This window comes from Lynx rufus, unplaced genomic scaffold (assembly GCF_022079265.1).
Source record: "Lynx rufus isolate CCGP_SWC_20201006 ecotype Redwood Valley unplaced genomic scaffold, mLynRuf1.p SCAF_12, whole genome shotgun sequence".
NCBI classification, from domain to species: Eukaryota; Metazoa; Chordata; class Mammalia; order Carnivora; family Felidae; genus Lynx; species Lynx rufus.
In genome coordinates, this window is record NW_025814826.1 from 9,361,851 (window position 1) to 9,380,870 (window position 19,020).

Sequence of the window (19,020 nt, forward strand, 5' to 3'; positions counted from 1 at the left end):
GCCCCAGGCGCGCCGCTAGCCCGGCCCAGCGCCCAGCCCGGCGGGCGGCGGGCGGCGGCGGGCGAGCCGGCGCAGGAGCAGGAGGAGGGGGAGCCGCGCCGCCAGGGAGGGAAGCCGGGGCGAGGCGAGGAGGTGGCGGGAGGAGGAGACAGCGGGGAAAGGTGTCAGATAAAGGAGGGCTCTCCTCCGGTTTGGAGGCATCATGGCCGCTAAGTCAGACGGGAGGCTGAAAATGAAGAAGAGCAGCGACGTGGCGTTCACCCCGCTGCAGAACTCGGACCACTCGGGCTCGGTGCAGGGATTGGCTCCGGGCTTGCCGTCGGGGTCGGGAGCCGAGGACGAGGAGGCGGCCGGGGGCGGCTGCTGCCCGGACGGCGGCGGCTGCTCGCGCTGCTGCTGCTGCTGCTGTGCCGGGAGCGGCGGCTCGGGCGGCGGCTCCGGGGGCTTGGGCGGCCCGGGCGGCGGCGGGGCGGGCTCGGCGGCGCTGTGCCTGCGCCTGGGCAGGGAGCAGCGGCGCTACTCGCTGTGGGACTGCCTCTGGATCCTGGCCGCCGTGGCCGTGTACTTCGCGGACGTGGGCACGGACATCTGGCTCGCCGTGGACTACTACTTGCGCGGCCAGCGCTGGTGGTTCGGGCTCACGCTCTTCTTCGTGGTGCTCGGCTCGCTGTCGGTGCAAGTGTTCAGCTTCCGCTGGTTCGTGCACGATTTCAGCACCGAGGACAGCGCCACGGCCGCAGCCGCCGCCAGCTGCCCGCAGCCTGGAGCCGATTGCAAGACTGTGGCCAGCAGTGGGTCTGCAGCCGCGGAAGGCGAGGCTCGTCCTTCCACGCCGCAAAGGCAAGCGTCCAACGCCAGCAAGAGCAACATCGCCGCCGCCAACAGCGGCAGCAACAGTAGCGGGGCCACCCGGGCCAGCGGCAAACACAGGTCTGCGTCCTGCTCCTTCTGCATCTGGCTCCTGCAGTCACTGGTCCACATCTTGCAGCTCGGGCAGATCTGGAGGTACCGTGTCGGGGTGGGGACGGGGGAGAACTGCTATTGCTAACCACATGACGTCCTCACTGCTTTGCTTTTGCACGAAAATCCCTTAGGGTTGCTGTGGTAGTAACCCTAGTCACACTCTTTCAGTTTGTGGGTTTTTTTTTTTTTCTTTTTCTTTTTCTTATACCGGGTTTTGCATTTTTAAGATTTGTGATCACAACCTAAGGTGGGAGGGAAGTGAGAAGCAAGAGACAGGCAGCAAAGTGGTTTTGATCAACCCATCCCTCCCCTCTGTGTCCCCACGCTGCTTCACCAGCTTCTCTCTGTTTATATGCTACCCCCTCCCCATTTTTAGTGATACTGTTTCAGTGGCCGGGAGGGGATTCCTGTCACATCTTCTAAAAATCCTTTTTTATTATGTTGAATTTGCAGGGTATATTGCCATTTGGATGGCTTCTTTTGTTCCCTGTTGCTAATTCTAGTTATATGGGAATTCTTACTGCTCAGAAGTACCCACATTGGAATGCTCACTGGTAGGAGAAGTACTGTGCTCCAAGCAAAAAGCTTAGCGGGCACACGGCTTGTCCTTTTTTGGAGAATACCGACACCTATATCTATAATCTATATTTATATCTATCTCCAACCATGAGTAGGTTCACTTTTATGATGTCTTTTCTGCTTAGCTTGCAATAACCCCACATTCTGATTTCTCACATAACTAAGAAACCTTAGAAAAGGGGTGGCGCGTCTTGTAAACTTTAATCGGACTTGGCATCTTCATTGGTCGCTCTGCTACTTGTCATCTGATGTACCAAGTCTTTTTACACAGATATCACTTCCACTTAGACACTGGAATACAAAGCTAAACTCTCTGGGCAGAGGGAGCCGTCATTTGAGCGGTCACTGCCTAGATTTAGGAATATCATGAAACAGAGTGCTCAGAAGTATGCAGTGTAAGTAAAATGAGGAAACTTCCTAGTAAGTGCACCAATGTGGGGCTTACGTGCTGGTATGCCAGTGTCCTTTTCCGTTTCATTTGTAGTTATCTTTGTGATAAAGGCTTTATAAATCATTAAGTGTGCCGAGGACATGTTTCCCATGTGGAGACAACCCAGAGGATTTGTCGAATGGGACAAAAAACTTGTTTTCTTTGCGGCGAACGATAGTGTTTTCGTGGAGAAGAGCAAGGGTGGTTATTTTGCAACCTTTCCTGGGACTGTCGTTGCTTTGTGAAGCAGGATGAACATTGCCATAGACGGCAAACTTTCAAATTGCGAAACTTTTTTTTTTTTTTCCCCAAACGGATACTTTCTGGAAAAGTGGTATATGAGAGGCAGTCAGACCCGTCGGTGTTGGAAAGCTCCATAGTTTGGACTCAAAGGACTTTGAAATGTCAGTTAAATGTGATAGCTGTATGTTCCATGAATGACCATTATGAAGCCTTATATGCAGCCATTATTATATGAAGCCATTCAGATTTGATGAAGAACCCAAATGTTCACATTGATCGCTGAAATTGTTTAGTGGTGAGGTGCCTATGATTAGTAGTCTCCATCTGATAATGTGGAAAATGAAGCTTACACGCTTACCATTCCATTTGGTGACTTTTGCAAACTTTGTGCCGGATTTGGAAATCACTTACTTTTCGATCACCTTTGAAATGTCTAGGTGTATGTAAATAATTCAGCCACTTCTCTTATTAGCTGAAGAACTGCCCATGCTTCCTCCAGATTGATAGTTTATGAAAAATATATTATCAAATTCTGTGACCTGAAAAATAATTTTCATTATCATTATGTTTACTAGACTGTCGAAACCAAACATTTTCCCGGTTGAAAATTGACATTTAGTTATCTCAGGAGATAAAATGCAGAAAGTGAGAAATAATTAGGAAAAGAAAAAGGCCCACATACATCTCAGTGAGACCACAGCCACTGGGTCAACTGGCCATACAGAAAAGCTGATCTAGGAGGCGGAGGGAAAGAAGGGTAAGGTCAAATGCACAAGGAAAGTCACAGGCTGTCTGAAAAATGCAGTGACCCACCCAACTCTTAGAGAAACTGTGGTTACACAAGACTCCTTTTGTCAAGTATTTCTACAGGGTTTTGAGGTTTTTTCTGCTACTGCATGGTTCCCTGGGAGGAAGTATTGTTGAAAATATTTTCAGATATTTGCCCACATTTTCAGAATATTGTGTTTAACATGTAAGTCTGAATGATCTAATCCACCTGTTCTTGGATTCTAGTTACGATATTCGGGGGGTAGTGGGGTAACTTGATGGAAGTATGGTCTAAGACTCAACCTCGTTTTCTCCTTATAAAGTATGTTTTTTTTTTTTAATTTTTTTTTCAACGTTTATTTATTTTTGGGACAGAGAAAGGCAGAGCATGAACGGGCGAGGGGCAGAGAGAGAGGGAGACACAGAATCGGAAACAGGCTCCAGGCTCTGAGCCATCAGCCCAGAGCCCGACGCGGGGCTCGAACTCACGGACCGCGAGATCGTGACCTGGCTGAAGTCGGACGCTTAACCGACTGCGCCACCCAGGTGCCCCTTTATAAAGTATGTTTAAACAAACTTTAGCCTAATGTAGGAAACTGGAAAGGGCTCGGAAAATTCATGGAGTTTAACACTCAGATGCATTCTAAATTGTTTCAGCTTCTCCGAGTGTAGAGTATTGGAATGCAACTTTGGGCAGTAGGTCCATCTTTGATAATAAGCTGGTGAAAGGCAGTTCATCACAGATTGTTGTATTAGATCATTATCTTAGACCATTAGGATTCTTTAAATTAGGAACACCCCTCTGCTTCTTCTAGCTTTTCTTTTCAATGCATTATGCACCAATGTTGCAGAAACACCGAGGTACTGAATGGTTCAAAGCTCAGGGGCCATCATTCATGTTTTAACATGCTACTTTCTGAGATCAATAAAATAGATTTTAGCTAGGTTGGTAACTGTCCCTTGTATTTCCATGAAATTTTAGTTATTTTAGGTAAGGGCAAGGTTCTAAAAGCTTTCTGTAGATACAGTCCTTTGAAAGAACATCAAAGTGTTTGCTTGTTCAGAAATAGCTATCTGAAACATTTTGGGCAAGATTTGAATGTATTTATACATTTATTACAAATGCAACTGCTGAAAGCAATGATACATATTCATTTTAATTAAAGTTTACTAATGGGAAATTAATGGCGGCTTTTAAAGTCACAAGAGTTGATTCTGAGAAAGAGCCATTTGAAATAATGAAGTGAGCTTTTGCTACCATGTGAAAAGAGCAATCACGACTTTAAAGGAAATGTGTGTGCAAATGAACAAGTATTTTTTTTCTTGTTCATTTCATACGAGTCCAGAAGTTACTAAGAGTGCAGTCTAGCCAGTGGGAATCACAAATGCCCAGCTGGAACAGTTTTTAAGTCTTTGCACCCATAATCAATTGTATCTGGATGCCTTCTTCCTTCAGAATTTATGACTTGCTCTCAAAATTCTAACTCTGTTTTTCCCGTGTATGCGTGTATATACTTTTTTGGTTGTCTTCTAGCAAGCAGGCATATTGCATACAATAAGTGAGTAGATGGTAGAATGCGGAGTGTTTTTAGGCTTTGACTATTTTGGTTTTTGTTTCCGAATGTCTATCATGAGAGTCATGTGGTGACGACCTGGTGAAAGAACATTTCTACTCTTCTCATGCTTGCTATTCCACAAGGTATGACATGTGTTCCATATTCAAATAAATTGGAAAAGGGCAATTGGAAAAGGGCAGCTTAAATGGAATTAAACAGATCTCTCTACAGCAGGACTTCTCAGAGCCTTTAATAAGCTGATATGCAAAAAAAAAAAAAAAATAAGCTAATGTGTAGTTACCGATAACTTTGCAAAGGTATACTTATTAAACACTCTTGTGGCACACAGGGAACTTTGAGCAATGCTGTTCTAAGTCGTTCTTAAATCTGGCCAACCATTGGGGCGCCTGGGTGGCGCAGTCGGTTAAGCGTCCGACTTCAGCCAGGTCACGATCTCGCGGTCCGTGAGTTCGAGCGCCGCGTCAGGCTCTGGGCGGATGGCTCGGAGCCTGGAGCCTGTTTCGATTCTGTGTCTCCCTCTCTCTCTGCCCCTCCCCCGTTCATGCTCTGTCTCTCTCTGTCCCAAAAATAAATAAAAACGTTGAAAAAAAAATTAAAGGGGCGCCTGGGTGGCGCAGTCGGTTAAGCGTCCGACTTCAGCCAGGTCACGATCTCGCGGTCCGTGAGTTCGAGCCCCGCGTCGGGCTCTGGGCTGATGGCTCGGAGCCTGGAGCCTGTTTCCGATTCTGTGTCTCCCTCTCTCTCTGCCCCTCCCCCGTTCATGCTCTGTCTCTCTCTGTCCCAAAAATAAATAAAAAACGTTGAAAAAAAATAAAAAAAAAATTAAAAAAAAAATCTGTCCAACCATGAATAATAATAATTTCATATAGCACTTGAAAAATTTACAAATGTTTTTATATTCTTTATCTCAACTATGCTTTACAAGAACCTAAGAGAAAAATCATTAGTATCTCTATAATATGAGAAAAGTGGCTCAGAGAATTACCCAGCTATTATGTGACATAGCTAGGAGTCAAAGCCTGGCCCACCATACCCAAAGTCTGTGCTCTTTCTGGATCAGTTCGCTGCCTCCAAATGCCAGCTTGGATAATAATGACAACATTGTGTAACAATGACACTTGACCTTCACTGAGGATGGCAAAGTGGGAGAGGGAGCTGCGGTTTAGACGGGGTAAGAGATGTGTCCAATAACACACCAGTAGTCAACCGGCCGAATAGGGCCTGGGGCTCAGCTTGTCTGACTCTAAGTCCAGTGCTCCTCATGCTGAGCTTGCCGCATTAAATCCCAGTTGGGTAACAGGGTCTTGCAGTGGCATTAATGATTAAATGGCGCGATGCAGGTGAATGCGTGGAAAGTGCCTCGCAAATGATAAGAGAGGTTCTAGCAATCAAGAATGGGTAGGGAAATAGCATACAGGTTCCACCTCCGACCACTGAAAAAGTACTTTATCGATTTGGAGTTAGTTCTGAATTCTGATATAGGTCAGGCAAGATTGATGCCCTTTCCTCAGTTCATCGAATGCTTACTTTTCTGTATATTTGTGTTTCCCTCTACTGCATATTAATTAACTTATTCATTCTGCATATAGTGAGGACTTACTCTACGCAAGGCACTGTTCTAGTTACTAATTACCCCCAAATGAATAAAATACACATCATCTTTTAAGGATTCCATTGTCTGGTGAGGAAGACAGAAAAACAAACAAACAATTTCAATACAAGGAAATAAGTACTAGGAAAGAAACAGGAACCTCAAACCATCTTAGTGATTCAGATGAGACTCCGGAGGAGGGGATGTTTGAGCAAAGGTTTGAATGAGGAGAAAATCTGCTGTCTGAATAAAGCGGGGCAATGGCTGCAGAGCCTTGGCTATGACTTTGTGTAAAGGCATGGGGTAGGGGTGGGGCGGGGAAGAGAGAACAAGGCAGGTAAAGTGTGTCCTTTGAATAGAGAGTGAATGAGAGATAGTAGCTAGAGAGGAGGAAGGAGAATTCCTTGGGTAGACAATGAAGGGGATTTAGATTTTATTCTGAAAGCATGGAGGAATCCTGGATCATAAGAGCCAGGGAGGGGAGGGATTGTTACAAAAGCGTTAAAACATTGTTTTAGCCGAAGGAATGGCCCCTAGTTCAGTTTCAGAGGATATGTCATCAGTTCCTTTCGGATTCAGTCATGTCTTTTTCATTTGTTAAAATCCGTTGATTTTAAAAGGATCAAGTTTGGATGTAATTGGAGTGCCTAAATAGGCTCAACAAGTTGGGGAGTGCTTTTTCAGAAAAACAGATCGGTTGAAATTGTTCCTGGATTTATGCCAAAGTAAACTCTTTTTTTTTAATTTTTTTTTTAATGTTTATTAAGTTTTGAGAGAGAGACAGAGAGAGAGAGAGAGTGGGAGCAGGGGAGAGGCAGAGAGAGAGAGAGGGAGACACAGAATCCAAAGCAGGCTCCGGGCTCCGAGCTGTCAGCACAGAGCCCGATGCGGGGCTTGAACTCACAAACCGTGAGATCATGACCAGAGCCGAAGTCCACCACTTAACTGACTGAGCCATCCAGGCGCCCCTATGCTAAAGTAAACTCTTGGCAAAAGTTTATTTCTGGCTGCCTTTGGAAGAGATTTTCCTTAGGATATGGTGGTCTTCGTGTTATTCAAATTTAGGTTTCCTTGTCCTTGGAAACTTGTTCTTTCTGTTTTTGTAACACTTTTTTTAATTTTCCGAGGGCTTTGATCCTCAGAGTAATCTCTGAGGTAGCCCTTTCATTTTGCAAATGTGGACATTGAGACAGAGAATGTTAAGTGTGTTTTCTGTCCAGGTCATATAGTTCTGCACCGATTCTAGGTTAGAATTCGGTACCGATGTGGGAGGGGAAAAAAGGCCACATGAGAAAATCATTGATGAGATTGAGGGTCCTTAGGTAGAAGAGAAGGCTGAGAAGTTAAGAGCTCCCTGGTAAGTACTGAAGGGTTGTAATGAGGGCCAGGCACTGGACTTGGGTGTGGGCCCTCTGGGGTAAGATGGACAGATTTTGAGTCAATGTAAGGAAGCAGTTTTAAGCTAGTCAAAGGCATCCAGAGATCAAGTATGATTCCTTATCAGCAGCGAGTTCTCCAACATTGGAGTGTCTAAGCATCATTTGGAAAACTGGACGCAGAGTTGTAGCAGAAAAAACTTTTAAGTATCATGCAGAGGGTTGAACTAAAAGATCATCCTCCAGCCCTGAGATTTCATGACAGTTTCCATCATTAATTACATGCTGCTCCAAACATAGTAGACTGATCTTTGCTTTCTCGTGGACGGAAGAAGCAGGAGTTCGCTTGGAACACTGCAGTTATGTTACTTTGAGATCTGTTCATTGGTTTATGGACCCGCTATCTTCCCTAGAGCACCACAAGTCTCTGTAACATCCTTGAGTGCTGGCCTTGTTATTTAAATCTCTGAGTTACCTAACAGATATAAATCCACACACAACCAGACAGTCCTCTGTGCATTTACTGTGGCTTCTCTATGTGTTGGAATAATTTATGCATAAATCTATGTGATAGATATACTTATTTCAGTATCTTTGCAATAACTAGTGCAAAAATTGTATTTTTTTCCCACTCACTTGAACCATATACTGTTTACTTATAAGGGTGAAAACGGATTTTATGGTTATTGCATTCTGATGAAATTTGCCGACTTCCTGCATAGCGTAGTTAAAAGTATCTATACAAATGGATGCTATCATTTTTGAACAGTATCCACAACTCCTTGGCTCAGTAGCTTTGAGGGTCTTTGCTCAGTCACTTGCAAAAAATTCTTTAATGTTTGCGTATCCAAGTACACATCTGGCTGTTAAACGTGTTCTATACTTTACAGTTTGAGCGAAATCGTTTACCTGTGATATTAAATAACACCAACCACTGGGTAACCGGTACAGAATGATTCCCCTTTGTATGAACTCACTGGCTAATCCAATTAGCACATTGCTTGACTTGCTATAGAATTTGAATGACACCCTAACTAGGCCCATGGAAGCAAGATCAGAAATTAGAAGTTTTAGTCTTAGGTGTTATCAGACACGAGGTGCAGTGTGGTACCAGTCATGAGAAAGTGCTTGTCAGGTGTAATCTTATAAAATAGTTGTAATGTGTTGAAGGATGTCAGGGAAGAACAAATTCTGTTGAATGGCGTTGCACAATTCTGACCACCACCGAGTGACTTCCTTCCGGCTATATGCCGGTGTCATTGGTAATTGGTGGCATGGCCGGTCAGGAAGGAAGACCACGGGCCCGTCCTTGGGGAGTTACTCCAATGGTTGTGGAGGTTCCATGCTCAGTGAATATTTACTGACCTGTGAATGAAGCCCAGGCATTATTCTTTCTTCTCTATGAGAAGGGGGCTGTTTGCTTCTTGAGTTTCTAAGGGTGCAGCGAATCAGAAGGGGTGTGGTTATCTAGAAACGATATCCCTCCTTGCCCCAGCTCTTTTTTTTTTTTTTTCCAGATCGCCAGCATTAAGGAAGTGGGGATAAATTCCATAAAGTGCTAGTTCTGCTCAGAGAAAGATGCATCCAGAAGCCCAGCTTGGCATTTCTGTGCTTGCTGATGGAAAAGGCAGCCCGGGAAAGCTTTGGGATAAAACTTTTTCACTTTCTTCTTCCCTACACTTGACTGCCTGAGGGTATATTTATGTATGGAATGCTTTTGCTCTTTCTGGTGCTTCTGTTTGTCTATGCAAAGAAGGTTTGTAGCTTCTGCTATTACTCGTGCCACTCCCGTGTCTGCCATACTTCTTACCGCCGTAAACCAGTAATTTCACGTCTAGTATATCCACAGAACTGATATAGATTACCGGTTGCCAAGGAAACTAAAGAAGGGCTCAAGTGGAAATAAATCAGTCCAGAGGTGTTCTAGAGGCAGTGATCTGAAGGACAGCATTACTTCCTTTCCAACCCTAAGATGATGGGTCCCAGTAGAATATCGGTGACGGATCTTCTTTCCAGAGGCAGCTCCTTTGGGGGCAGTGGACTAGGTGAGGAGTCAGAAGAGATGAACTGGCTGCTTGATAGCCCAGACCCCAGGCAGGTCACCTCAGTGCTCTGGGCTACGTGTGTCAGCATGATGGCAGAGTGCATCTCCCTGGGTCCCCGCAAAGTTTAAATCTTCATTTGGTTTCCTCCTCCCGAGCCTTAATTTTCTATCTATATGATGTGATCGGTCAAAAGATAATATTCAAGGTTCCTTTCCAGGTCCAAAATTCTGGTCTTGCTTTTACTATAAATTCTTCCTGTTTACCCAGTCCCCAGAGTAGCAGCACCACAAAGTCTGTATGTGTTCTTCCAAGGACATCATCGTTAATGGCGTTTCTCTGGTTACCTACAAGGGACTTTCCAGAGTTGACGATATTAGCGTCTAACATCTAGGAACTGGTATGATCCATACACGTAGACAGAATCTTAAGCGTGTTCGTGTAATGTAACTTACTTTGTGTCATTTCTGAATTTTACTTACAATCCAATAACACCATATTCATAAAAACCCGTATCTAAGTATTTGACGCTGATGTGGGAAGTGTTCCCATATCACTAAACCTAAGGTATCTATCATATAGACCTGGGAAGCCAAAATTACCGTTTCCATTTCATGTAGCGAGGTAGGCACAGTTGGGGTGCTATGATTAGCAAATAAAAACAATGCTTCACTGGCTTATAAAGAACTATACGTTATGTCAACGAGAAGGCTGTTGTCAGAGCTAGGTGGGCTTTTAAATTAAAAGCCTGTCCTGGGTTACACTGTCCCTGATTTAATATGGTAGAAATTGAATTTAAACTCCAAACAGACACTATATCCAGGCCTGTCCTCATTAAAGAATAGGGGTCTGTCACTCAGAGAGCAATGCATTAACCTTTCTTGGATAGGAATTGCCTGAATCTCTAGGATGTTAGCTCTCTGTCATGAAGCTGAACAATTTTCAACCCCACGACAACATTTCAGATATTTAATTTTTAAAAAAAAATTTTAAGCATCTATTTTAAAATGATCCGAAGTGTGTCAAACTATTTTTTCTTCTTCATGATTCATAAGTAGGCTGTTTGAATCAGTTCTACTTCTTTTGTTTAATTTATGCACATGCCCTGTTTTCCTGCCAGGGGAATCCTTTTATATAAACAGAGCAGTGGGCAGTGTGTGGGGCGGGTGAGGATTAGTCAAACAGAAAATCATGCATATATAGAAAAAATAGGATCTACAGTGAATACGGGTCTAAAAAGACTTGGGATGACTTTGATTTGGCTTCTTACCAAGTACACTCGGACAAAGTCACCTTTCTGAACCACCAGTCTGAGAGATTTCATCCATATAAAGAGCAGTAGGACTTCGGATGACAGTCGTGAATAAAGATATGGGGATTCTTTACAGTTCAGGTCTTTTTTCAGTAACAGAGAGCCAATAATCAAAACAAAGGTAGCCCCTGTAGCTGTAACAGTAACAAAGTGATCCTCCATTATTTCTACCGTTGGTTTATGGCCCGGCCACTGGATCGATGAAATGGTAATGCTGAAGAAATAAATGATTCTTTAGCAAAGCAGGGGAAAGGATTTGCAGAGGTTTCTTTATTTTGGTACCTTTTCAGCTCATTAATTAATTTCCTGCTTTACAAAAGTAAAATTAATACCAATTATTTTTGTAAATGTAGGTCAGTTTCAGAAGACTCTCCAAAGAGATTTACAGCACTTGGATCCATTATTCTACTCTAAATTAGGAAGTACATCCCATAGGGTTTCATATTTCCAGGGGACATATTACTATTAAGAGTAGCAGTCATAGATATATCCTATAGGATTTTTCTTGATTTGGTGATGGTTGGGTTGGAAAAATTGAGTTCTACACAGCAGCGGGTAATGTAACACTATTCTAATGAAAGCATAAATATTATCTGTGTTCATATTTCTGAAAAGTAGTCAATAGTTATTAGTTACTTAGGGGCATAATATCTATCTACTTTATTTTTTTAATGTTTATTTATTTATTTTGAGAGAGAGAAAGAGGGGGAGAAGGAGAGAGAGAGAGAGAGAGAGAGAGAGAGAGAGAATCCCAGGCAGGCTCCATGCTGTCAGCACAGAGCCTGATGCAAGGCTCGAACCCATGAACTGCAAGATCATGACCTGTGCCAAAATCAGGAGTGGGACACTTAACCGACTGAGCCACACAGATGCCTCTCTATCTACTTTAAAATAAGGCTGGAATCAAATGAGTAAGAGGGAGGAGACCTGAAGTTTCTGTCAAGGAAGCATGACCAAATACCCTGGACTCTATCATTGAGATCCACTCTCTCATCTGCTCATAGGAGATGAGGGTATTGTAGATCAGGCATGCATTTATGAGCCCTGAGAGAAATTTGGCCACGAGAGAAATGAACAAAAATGGAAAATTTTGTTCCAAAACCAGAGGCTGAAATTTCGATCCCTGGTAGTGTGAGTGGGAAAATTGTACTGACAACCATTTTAAAACTCATCACAGCAAAGCTTAAAGCAACACTTCAACACTGCCTGGTCAACACTAGGCAGACCAGACAAGATCCATTAGAGGAGTTTGTTCTAGGAACAAAGGGGCAAAACTCCAGTTGTGAAAATAGTCAGGTTTAGGTTAACTGGATATTGAGGGCACCAGTGGGGTCTGTAGTCTGAAGGTGTTTGACCCGAGAGTCCTGGCTTAAAACACAAATCAGAAGTAGGTATGAAATCAGTGGCCAAGGCACATCACCACTCATGGTAACATAAGAGAAACCTGGGAATCCAAGTGAGGTGCAGAAACAAACTTGTTAATAGTAAAGGTAGGTGAGAATCTGAAATCAAGGGCATCACAAAGGCAAACTATATAACTGCTTCAAAAAACTAAAGGGAAATTTGCTTCATTTATGTTCTCATTATACAATTTCTGCCTGGTCAGATGTTGAGAGTAAGGGTACAGACTGGACGTCTAGTTCTTTTTTTTTTTTTTAATGTTTATTTATTTGTTTTGAGAGAGGGGTGGGGAGAGGCAGAGAGAGAGGGAGGAGAGAGAGAATCCCAAGCCGGCTCCGTGCTGACATGGGGCTTGACCTCAAGAACTTGGGCTCCCATGAGATCATGACCTGAGCTGAAATCAAGAGTCTGATGTTTAACTGACTGAGCCACCCAGGCATCCCATGGAGGTCTAGTTCTGATGGCAATGAGGGGAGGTCGCAGAGCTGGGATGACAGGTTCTCACTCAACTGCTATTGATATGTGCAAATTCATTAGCAGTCTATCAACTAAATCACGACTTGGTCACTGTAATCAGTTGCTGAGAATAAAATGATAAAAAATAAGTGACCACAGTGATAGCCTTTCGATCGTGGATTCCACAAACATCTGTTTGAAATCATCGTAAGGAAGACATTTTAAAAAAGAATATGCTCTCCTAGGGAAGGAGGCAAGTCATGTTCATAGCACCAAATCTGTCTGTGATGTTGTGCTAAGGGTGGAGCTATCACCTTACAATACAGGGTAGGATCTGTAGCCAGTGCAGACACATCACTTGGAAGTGTGTCAGCAATGCAGAATCTCAGGCTCACCTAGACCCACCTAGTGAATCACGACCCATAGTTGAACAGGATCCCCCGGGGATTAGTATGCACATTGAAGTTTGCGAAGCAGACAGGGGAGGAATCCCCTTCAACTGAAGTGGCGAAGGAAGATTCATCTGTGCTGGATATCAACGGAAAATATGGTCAATCCAGATGTGTTAACGGGCTTTCTCGCCAAAGTCAGCTCACCCACTAGGAAAGCAAGGGCTGGTACTTGGAAATGGTAACAGTGGGATCTCCTTATAGGCAATACTATAAACAAAGATGTGAAATCTCCCATTGACAAAGAAAGTGAAAGGTTTTGATAAAATCTTTATGAAAAATCCATTACTTTATAGTTTTGTTGTTCACAACCAAACTCTAGGAAATTAAGTCAGCACATTGGCCACCCATCTCTCACAGTTCTGTAAGTCCTCATGCCCTTGGGATGGAAGGGACAAGGCGTGGTGAGAGGGGGGAATAGGTAGACACTAAGGAAGGCAGTGCCATCAGAGTTAAGCAGACAGAGGGGAGAGATACAGGGTGACTGTTCCTGCCAAGGGGTAATGATTACTGTCTGTGCTCAGACAGGTGGAGCTGGGCTGTTTGTGCTATTCCTTCCTGTTCCGAAGTTTCTGAAAAAGCAGCAGCCCCGAGGGTGAGCAAAGGACATCACCCTCCCTGGCTGTCCGGACAGTGGGGAGGGAGTTCAGGTTGTGGGCATCTCTCACCCCCAGCTTTTAGTCTGATAGACCATGGAGCCTCTGCCTCTGCAAAGGGAAGGAAGAACGGAGGGAGGAAGAGAAGAAAATGGAACTAGGCCTCCAGGCCCGCAAGGCTAGGCCCTGGCCAGGAGTTAGCAGGATATTTTTATAAAATAATACGAGAAGATGTCTGATGGCCAATCTGCTTCGTGCAGTTCAGTCCCTCCCAGTGACCCCAAGACCAACAAGGCCAGCGAGATCATGGGAGGATTTCATGCTTTGCTGTTTGTCATCCTAAGTGAGAAATAGGACATTCAACTTGAGGACAAAATACGTCCGTGTCTGTATTGTAGAATGAAAAGAGAACGAGAACTGCGCCTTATCAAATGCATGGTTGTGTAAAGGTATTGCCAGTTGCCTTAGTTCATACCACACAAAATAGAGAAAGGCGGACCTTCCCAGAAATGCTTCTCTTCAGAGTAGTAGTTTTCTAATTTCCCTTTCGTACAACAGCTGGTGTTGCTATGCTGTCGCTTATGTTGCTAGGGCTCCTTCCCCCATCTATGTGCTAGAATGTGATTGTTTCCATCAGTGTTCTTTAAGGGTTTCCATGGAGAGTGACTAAGTTAATTTTTCTAGGTTTGCGCCATCAGTAGGTGTGGTCACCTGCCAGGCTCGAGACCTGCATAGCTTTTCAATATGGTGGCCCTGAGCTGCACGTCGCACATTGAGCCTGTGAAATGTGTGTTGCAAGGGCCAAATTCCCTGGGGACTATGAGGACTTGGTTGGGGGGGGGGGCAAAAAAGGGGATCTGACTAATAATTTTCATATTGATTACGTGTTGAGCCGATAACATTTTGGATATATTGGGTTCAATAAAATATGTTGTTTAAATTAATTTCACCTGTTGCTTTTTATACTTTATAAATGTGACCACCAGAAAACTAAAAGTACGTGTGTGGCTCGCATGATATTTCTGTTGGGCAGGGCTGCTCTAGGTAATGTCAAGACTCAATTGTTGAGAAGTGGGAAGAGGAAAATCCTAAGTGAAATGGCTCAAAATACTAACTAAGAATTTACTAGAAGTTACCATAGAAAGGGCAGTGAGTTGTGTCACCGCAGAAGCGGGCTGACTTAATGGATTTTGCAAATAAGATTACCTGCTGGTAAAAACTTGACTCTTTGGGAGATAAAACCCCTAATGTGAATAAAGCCCATTGTCTTCCCTGCTTCCTGCTTTGCTTAAGGCCTAGTGACATGCTGTGCTTATTTGGTGGTTTAATAAATAGTATTTGATCATGACAATAAGGACTAAATCTTTGTTAAGTGCTGTTCCAGCTTGCAAAGCACATTTACTCATATTAAATCATCCAGTCTTCTCGCCAGCCTCTCAAGGTAGGTGTTACCCTTGTTCTCATTTGAAGATGAACTCACTGAGGTTCAGGGAGGTAGCAGACTTGCCCAAGTGCACGCAGCTGCTAAATAGCAAGTATCAGCAGTCTAGAATCATGACTTTGGCTTCCCTATCTTGTACTTTTGCCGCTACATCTTACTACTCTTTGTGGGGCATATCAGCTCCTTTCATAGACCTGACCGAATATACACGTGGGAAACAATATTCATGCTTTATTGACCTGGGCTAGGTTTCTGATAAACTACTCCCGAGATTGATATGTCACACCAAACTTCAAACACAGAGACCGTGGATCAATTTTATCCATAATATGTCACTTTGATTTGATAACCTCCTAGTAAAATACATATTCTTTCCATTGGGAAATGCATGACACTAAAGAATACTAAGTAGGCTCCAGCCCCGTGTGAATAGTATGTAATTAACCTGTATTTATATCCTCATTTTGCACGCAGTCATGCTTTGCATATACTAGAGTTCTCCTCCACATATGTTCACGAATTATGAATTCAGCTACAAGTATGCAAGGCAGAACCTCTCTGTCAGTCACATCACTTTCTCTGAGACCAGCAAGATTTACGTCTATGTGACACAACTTCAAATTCAAGTCCTAAACCTTGTCTCAGAGGACCAACTCTATACAAGTCTAGCATGTGCAAGTGCTAGAAAATTCATTCTCAAGTGCACACAATTCAAAATTTTCAGAATCAGACCCAACTAGCTTTTATAAAGGCGTTTCCAAATGTTTATTTCCCAAAAAAAAAAAAAAATTCCCCTCTGCCTATTTAAAAAATGCACCCCCCTTCCCCCCCTTCCCCACCAAGTAGATACAATTTGCTTTGGAAGGGCTTGCCAACTTCCGTCTGTTTTTTTTTAAATAGTTTTTTGGGGGGGGTGGTGGTGAGGGTAGGCATTCAATGAAAAATATGCACTATGGTTTTTCTTTTTAGTTCAGTGGTATCTCTACAAAACGTAGTTTTTCCAGAGAGACCGAGTGATTTCCAAATGTGTTTTTAAGGCTCATGACGTTCAATGGGTTCTGATCTACTGGATTTTTTATCCCAAGTATTAAGTTCTAAGAATCATGTATATCTATAGCATGGTTATTTTTCTCATGATTTGCTTCTATGTGTGCCCCTGATCATGTTATTATATAGCTTAGGACATGCTGGAAAGCGCAGAAGTAGTTTAATGAAACCAAGATGGTCTGGAGTAAAAATGCTTTCGTTCATTTAATACATGTTTGTGAAATATTCACTGAGTGCAGGCTCTGGGCGCACCAAGAGTCGCAAAAGGCACTCCCTGACTTAAGGGAGTTCACTGCCCTGCAAGGGTTATATTTGTTTATACCTCGAAGGGTGATACATCATCAACAATGGTGGGAGGAGAAATGTTTAGGGATTGAAGACAGAGGATTTCTTTCCCGGAAGCTTTCACGTGGGAGTAACCTTTGAGTAAGACGTCAGAGGATTCCAAGCAGAAAGAAAAGAAGGGACAAAGGTGGTTCATGATGGGTTCTGTAAAGGACTGACGTGGAAGGTGTCAGGGAAAGAATATCAACAGATGAATTTCGAGTTTAGGACCAAACTGACCAGGACTGCGGTTCTTCCCTGGGGAATCTGGACTTGATTCCGTCGGTAAGTGTCAGCTCAGGGAGCAAGTTCAAGGCTGTATTTCCAAATGGTCGTCTTTTGTAAAATAGTATAAATATGGGGACTATCGGAGAAGGAAGTCTCCACTCTTCAGAGGCAGGGAAAAGATATGAATGAGGGTAGACTTGAAATATATTTGGAACTTGCAAATATTCTATAATGAGGAAATGCACGGAAAGCACTTAAGTAGACTTGGACGGTTCTCACTGAGGATTCTGATAGTACTGGTAAGAACTCTATTTAATGAGCTATTGGAAAAGGCATAAACATAAACAGAGTTGGAAGCGTGTTAAATAAAGATGCTCTGTAAATGCGGACTGGGCAATTAAAAAAGATTTACCAGAGGAAAGCTAAATACAGTATAGGGGATAATTAATGGGCCTTTGACAACTCAGTAATAAGTACCCTGAACTTTTAAAATAGCACATTAACATGTGTGCTTGTTGGAAGGAGGGTTGGCTTTTACAGTCAACGCCAGCTAGCTGGGAAGTTCCCCCACAGAAGTTAATTAGGGAAGGAGCCTGCTGGTTAACCTCCTGAGCCAAGGGTGACCCCACTGCTATTCATTCATGGGTTTCTCACTGAGCCTAAGAGGGCTTTGGTTATAAATTCCCTTCCTTTTCCTCAGTTCCCTAGGCCTAGATGCTATTTTAGCTTTTAGTAGGATTTACCTTTCTTAGTTTAGGAAATGAGCTTCGCTTTGTAGGTGGGAGAACTCCGACCTGGAAAGACCTCTGTAGGTGAGCATTCCCTGAATGGACCGGGCCATTCGCCATTAGGACATGGTGAACCTTTGGTACTTGGCTCAGTAAAGATTACTCGGAGGAAGGTGCTTTTGAGACGCAACCAACTTCTTTTATTTCTTTGTATCTTCATTTAACAAATTTAAGCAAATTTTTTTAAAATTTTAATTGTTTAGTTAGTAGATTTTTTTCAAGCAGTTTTAGGTTTACAGAAAAATTAGATGGGAAGTACAGAGTTCTCAGATGCTTCTCACCTCCAGTTTTCCTGACATTGACATTGGATATTACTATGGTACATTTTTCTCTTTTTTTTTAATGTTTATTTTTGAGAGAGTGAGAGACAGAGCCTGAGTGGGGGAGGGGCAGAGAGAGAGGGAGACACAGAATTTAAAGCAGGCTCCAGGCTCTGAGCTGTCAGCACAGAGCCCGAGGCGGGGCTGGAACTCACAGACTGCGAGATCGTGACCTGAGCCGAAGTCAGACGCTCAACCTACTGAGCCACCCAGGTGCCCCATACTATGGTACATTTGATATAATTTGTGGACCAATGCTAATACATTATCATTAGTGAAAGTCCATACTTTACATTAGAGTTTACTCTTTATCTAGTAAATTCTACGGATTTTGGCAAATGTATAATGATAGCTAACCGCCATTACAGTATGTTACAAAATAGTTTCACTGCCCTGAAAATCCCCTGTGGTCCGCCTCTTCATCCCTGCCTACACCCAACCCCTGGCAACCACTGATCTTTTTTCTTTATCCTTAGTTTTGTCTTTTCCAGAATGTCATGTATTTGAAATCATGCGGTATGTAGCCTTTTCAGACTGACTTCTTTCACTTACAGTATGCATTTAGGGTTCCTTCCTATGTTTCTTTTTTTTTTTTTTTTCAACGTTTATTTATTTTTGGGACAGAGAGAGACAGAGCATGAACGGGGGAGGGGCAGAGAGAGAGGGAGACACAGAATCGGAAACAGGCTCCAGGCTCCGAGCCATCAGCCCAGAGCCCGACGCGGGGCTCGAACTCACGGACCGCGAGATCGTGACCTGGCTGAAGTCGGACGCTTAACCGACTGCGCCACCCAGGCGCCCCCCTTCCTATGTTTCTATGGCTTGATGGCTCATTTCTTTTCAATACTGAGTAATAATTGTGCTACGGATTCACCACAATTATTCATTCACTTACTAAAGGCCATCTCAGTTGCTTCCAAGGTTTGACAGTTATGAATAAAGCTGCTACAAACATTTGTGTGCAGGTTTAGTGTAGATATGTTTGCAACTCATTTGGATAAATACCAAGGAGGACAATTTCTGGGTGTTATGGAAAGAGTATGTTTAATTTTATAAGAAACTGCCAAACTGTTTTCTAAGTGGTTGTAT

At 43.4% G+C, this 19,020-nt stretch overlaps 1 protein-coding gene across 1 annotated transcript in view; it reads left to right on the top strand.

Moving 5' to 3' along the window:
* The first annotated feature begins 202 nt into the window (after positions 1-202).
* Positions 203-19,020, top strand: part of XKR4 (XK related 4) — a 420,831-nt gene continuing 402,013 nt past the window's right edge. The window contains exon 1 of the mRNA XM_047073850.1: positions 203-1,005. Coding sequence (XP_046929806.1) covers positions 203-1,005 — 803 coding nt within the window. The remainder of the gene's footprint in view (positions 1,006-19,020) is intronic.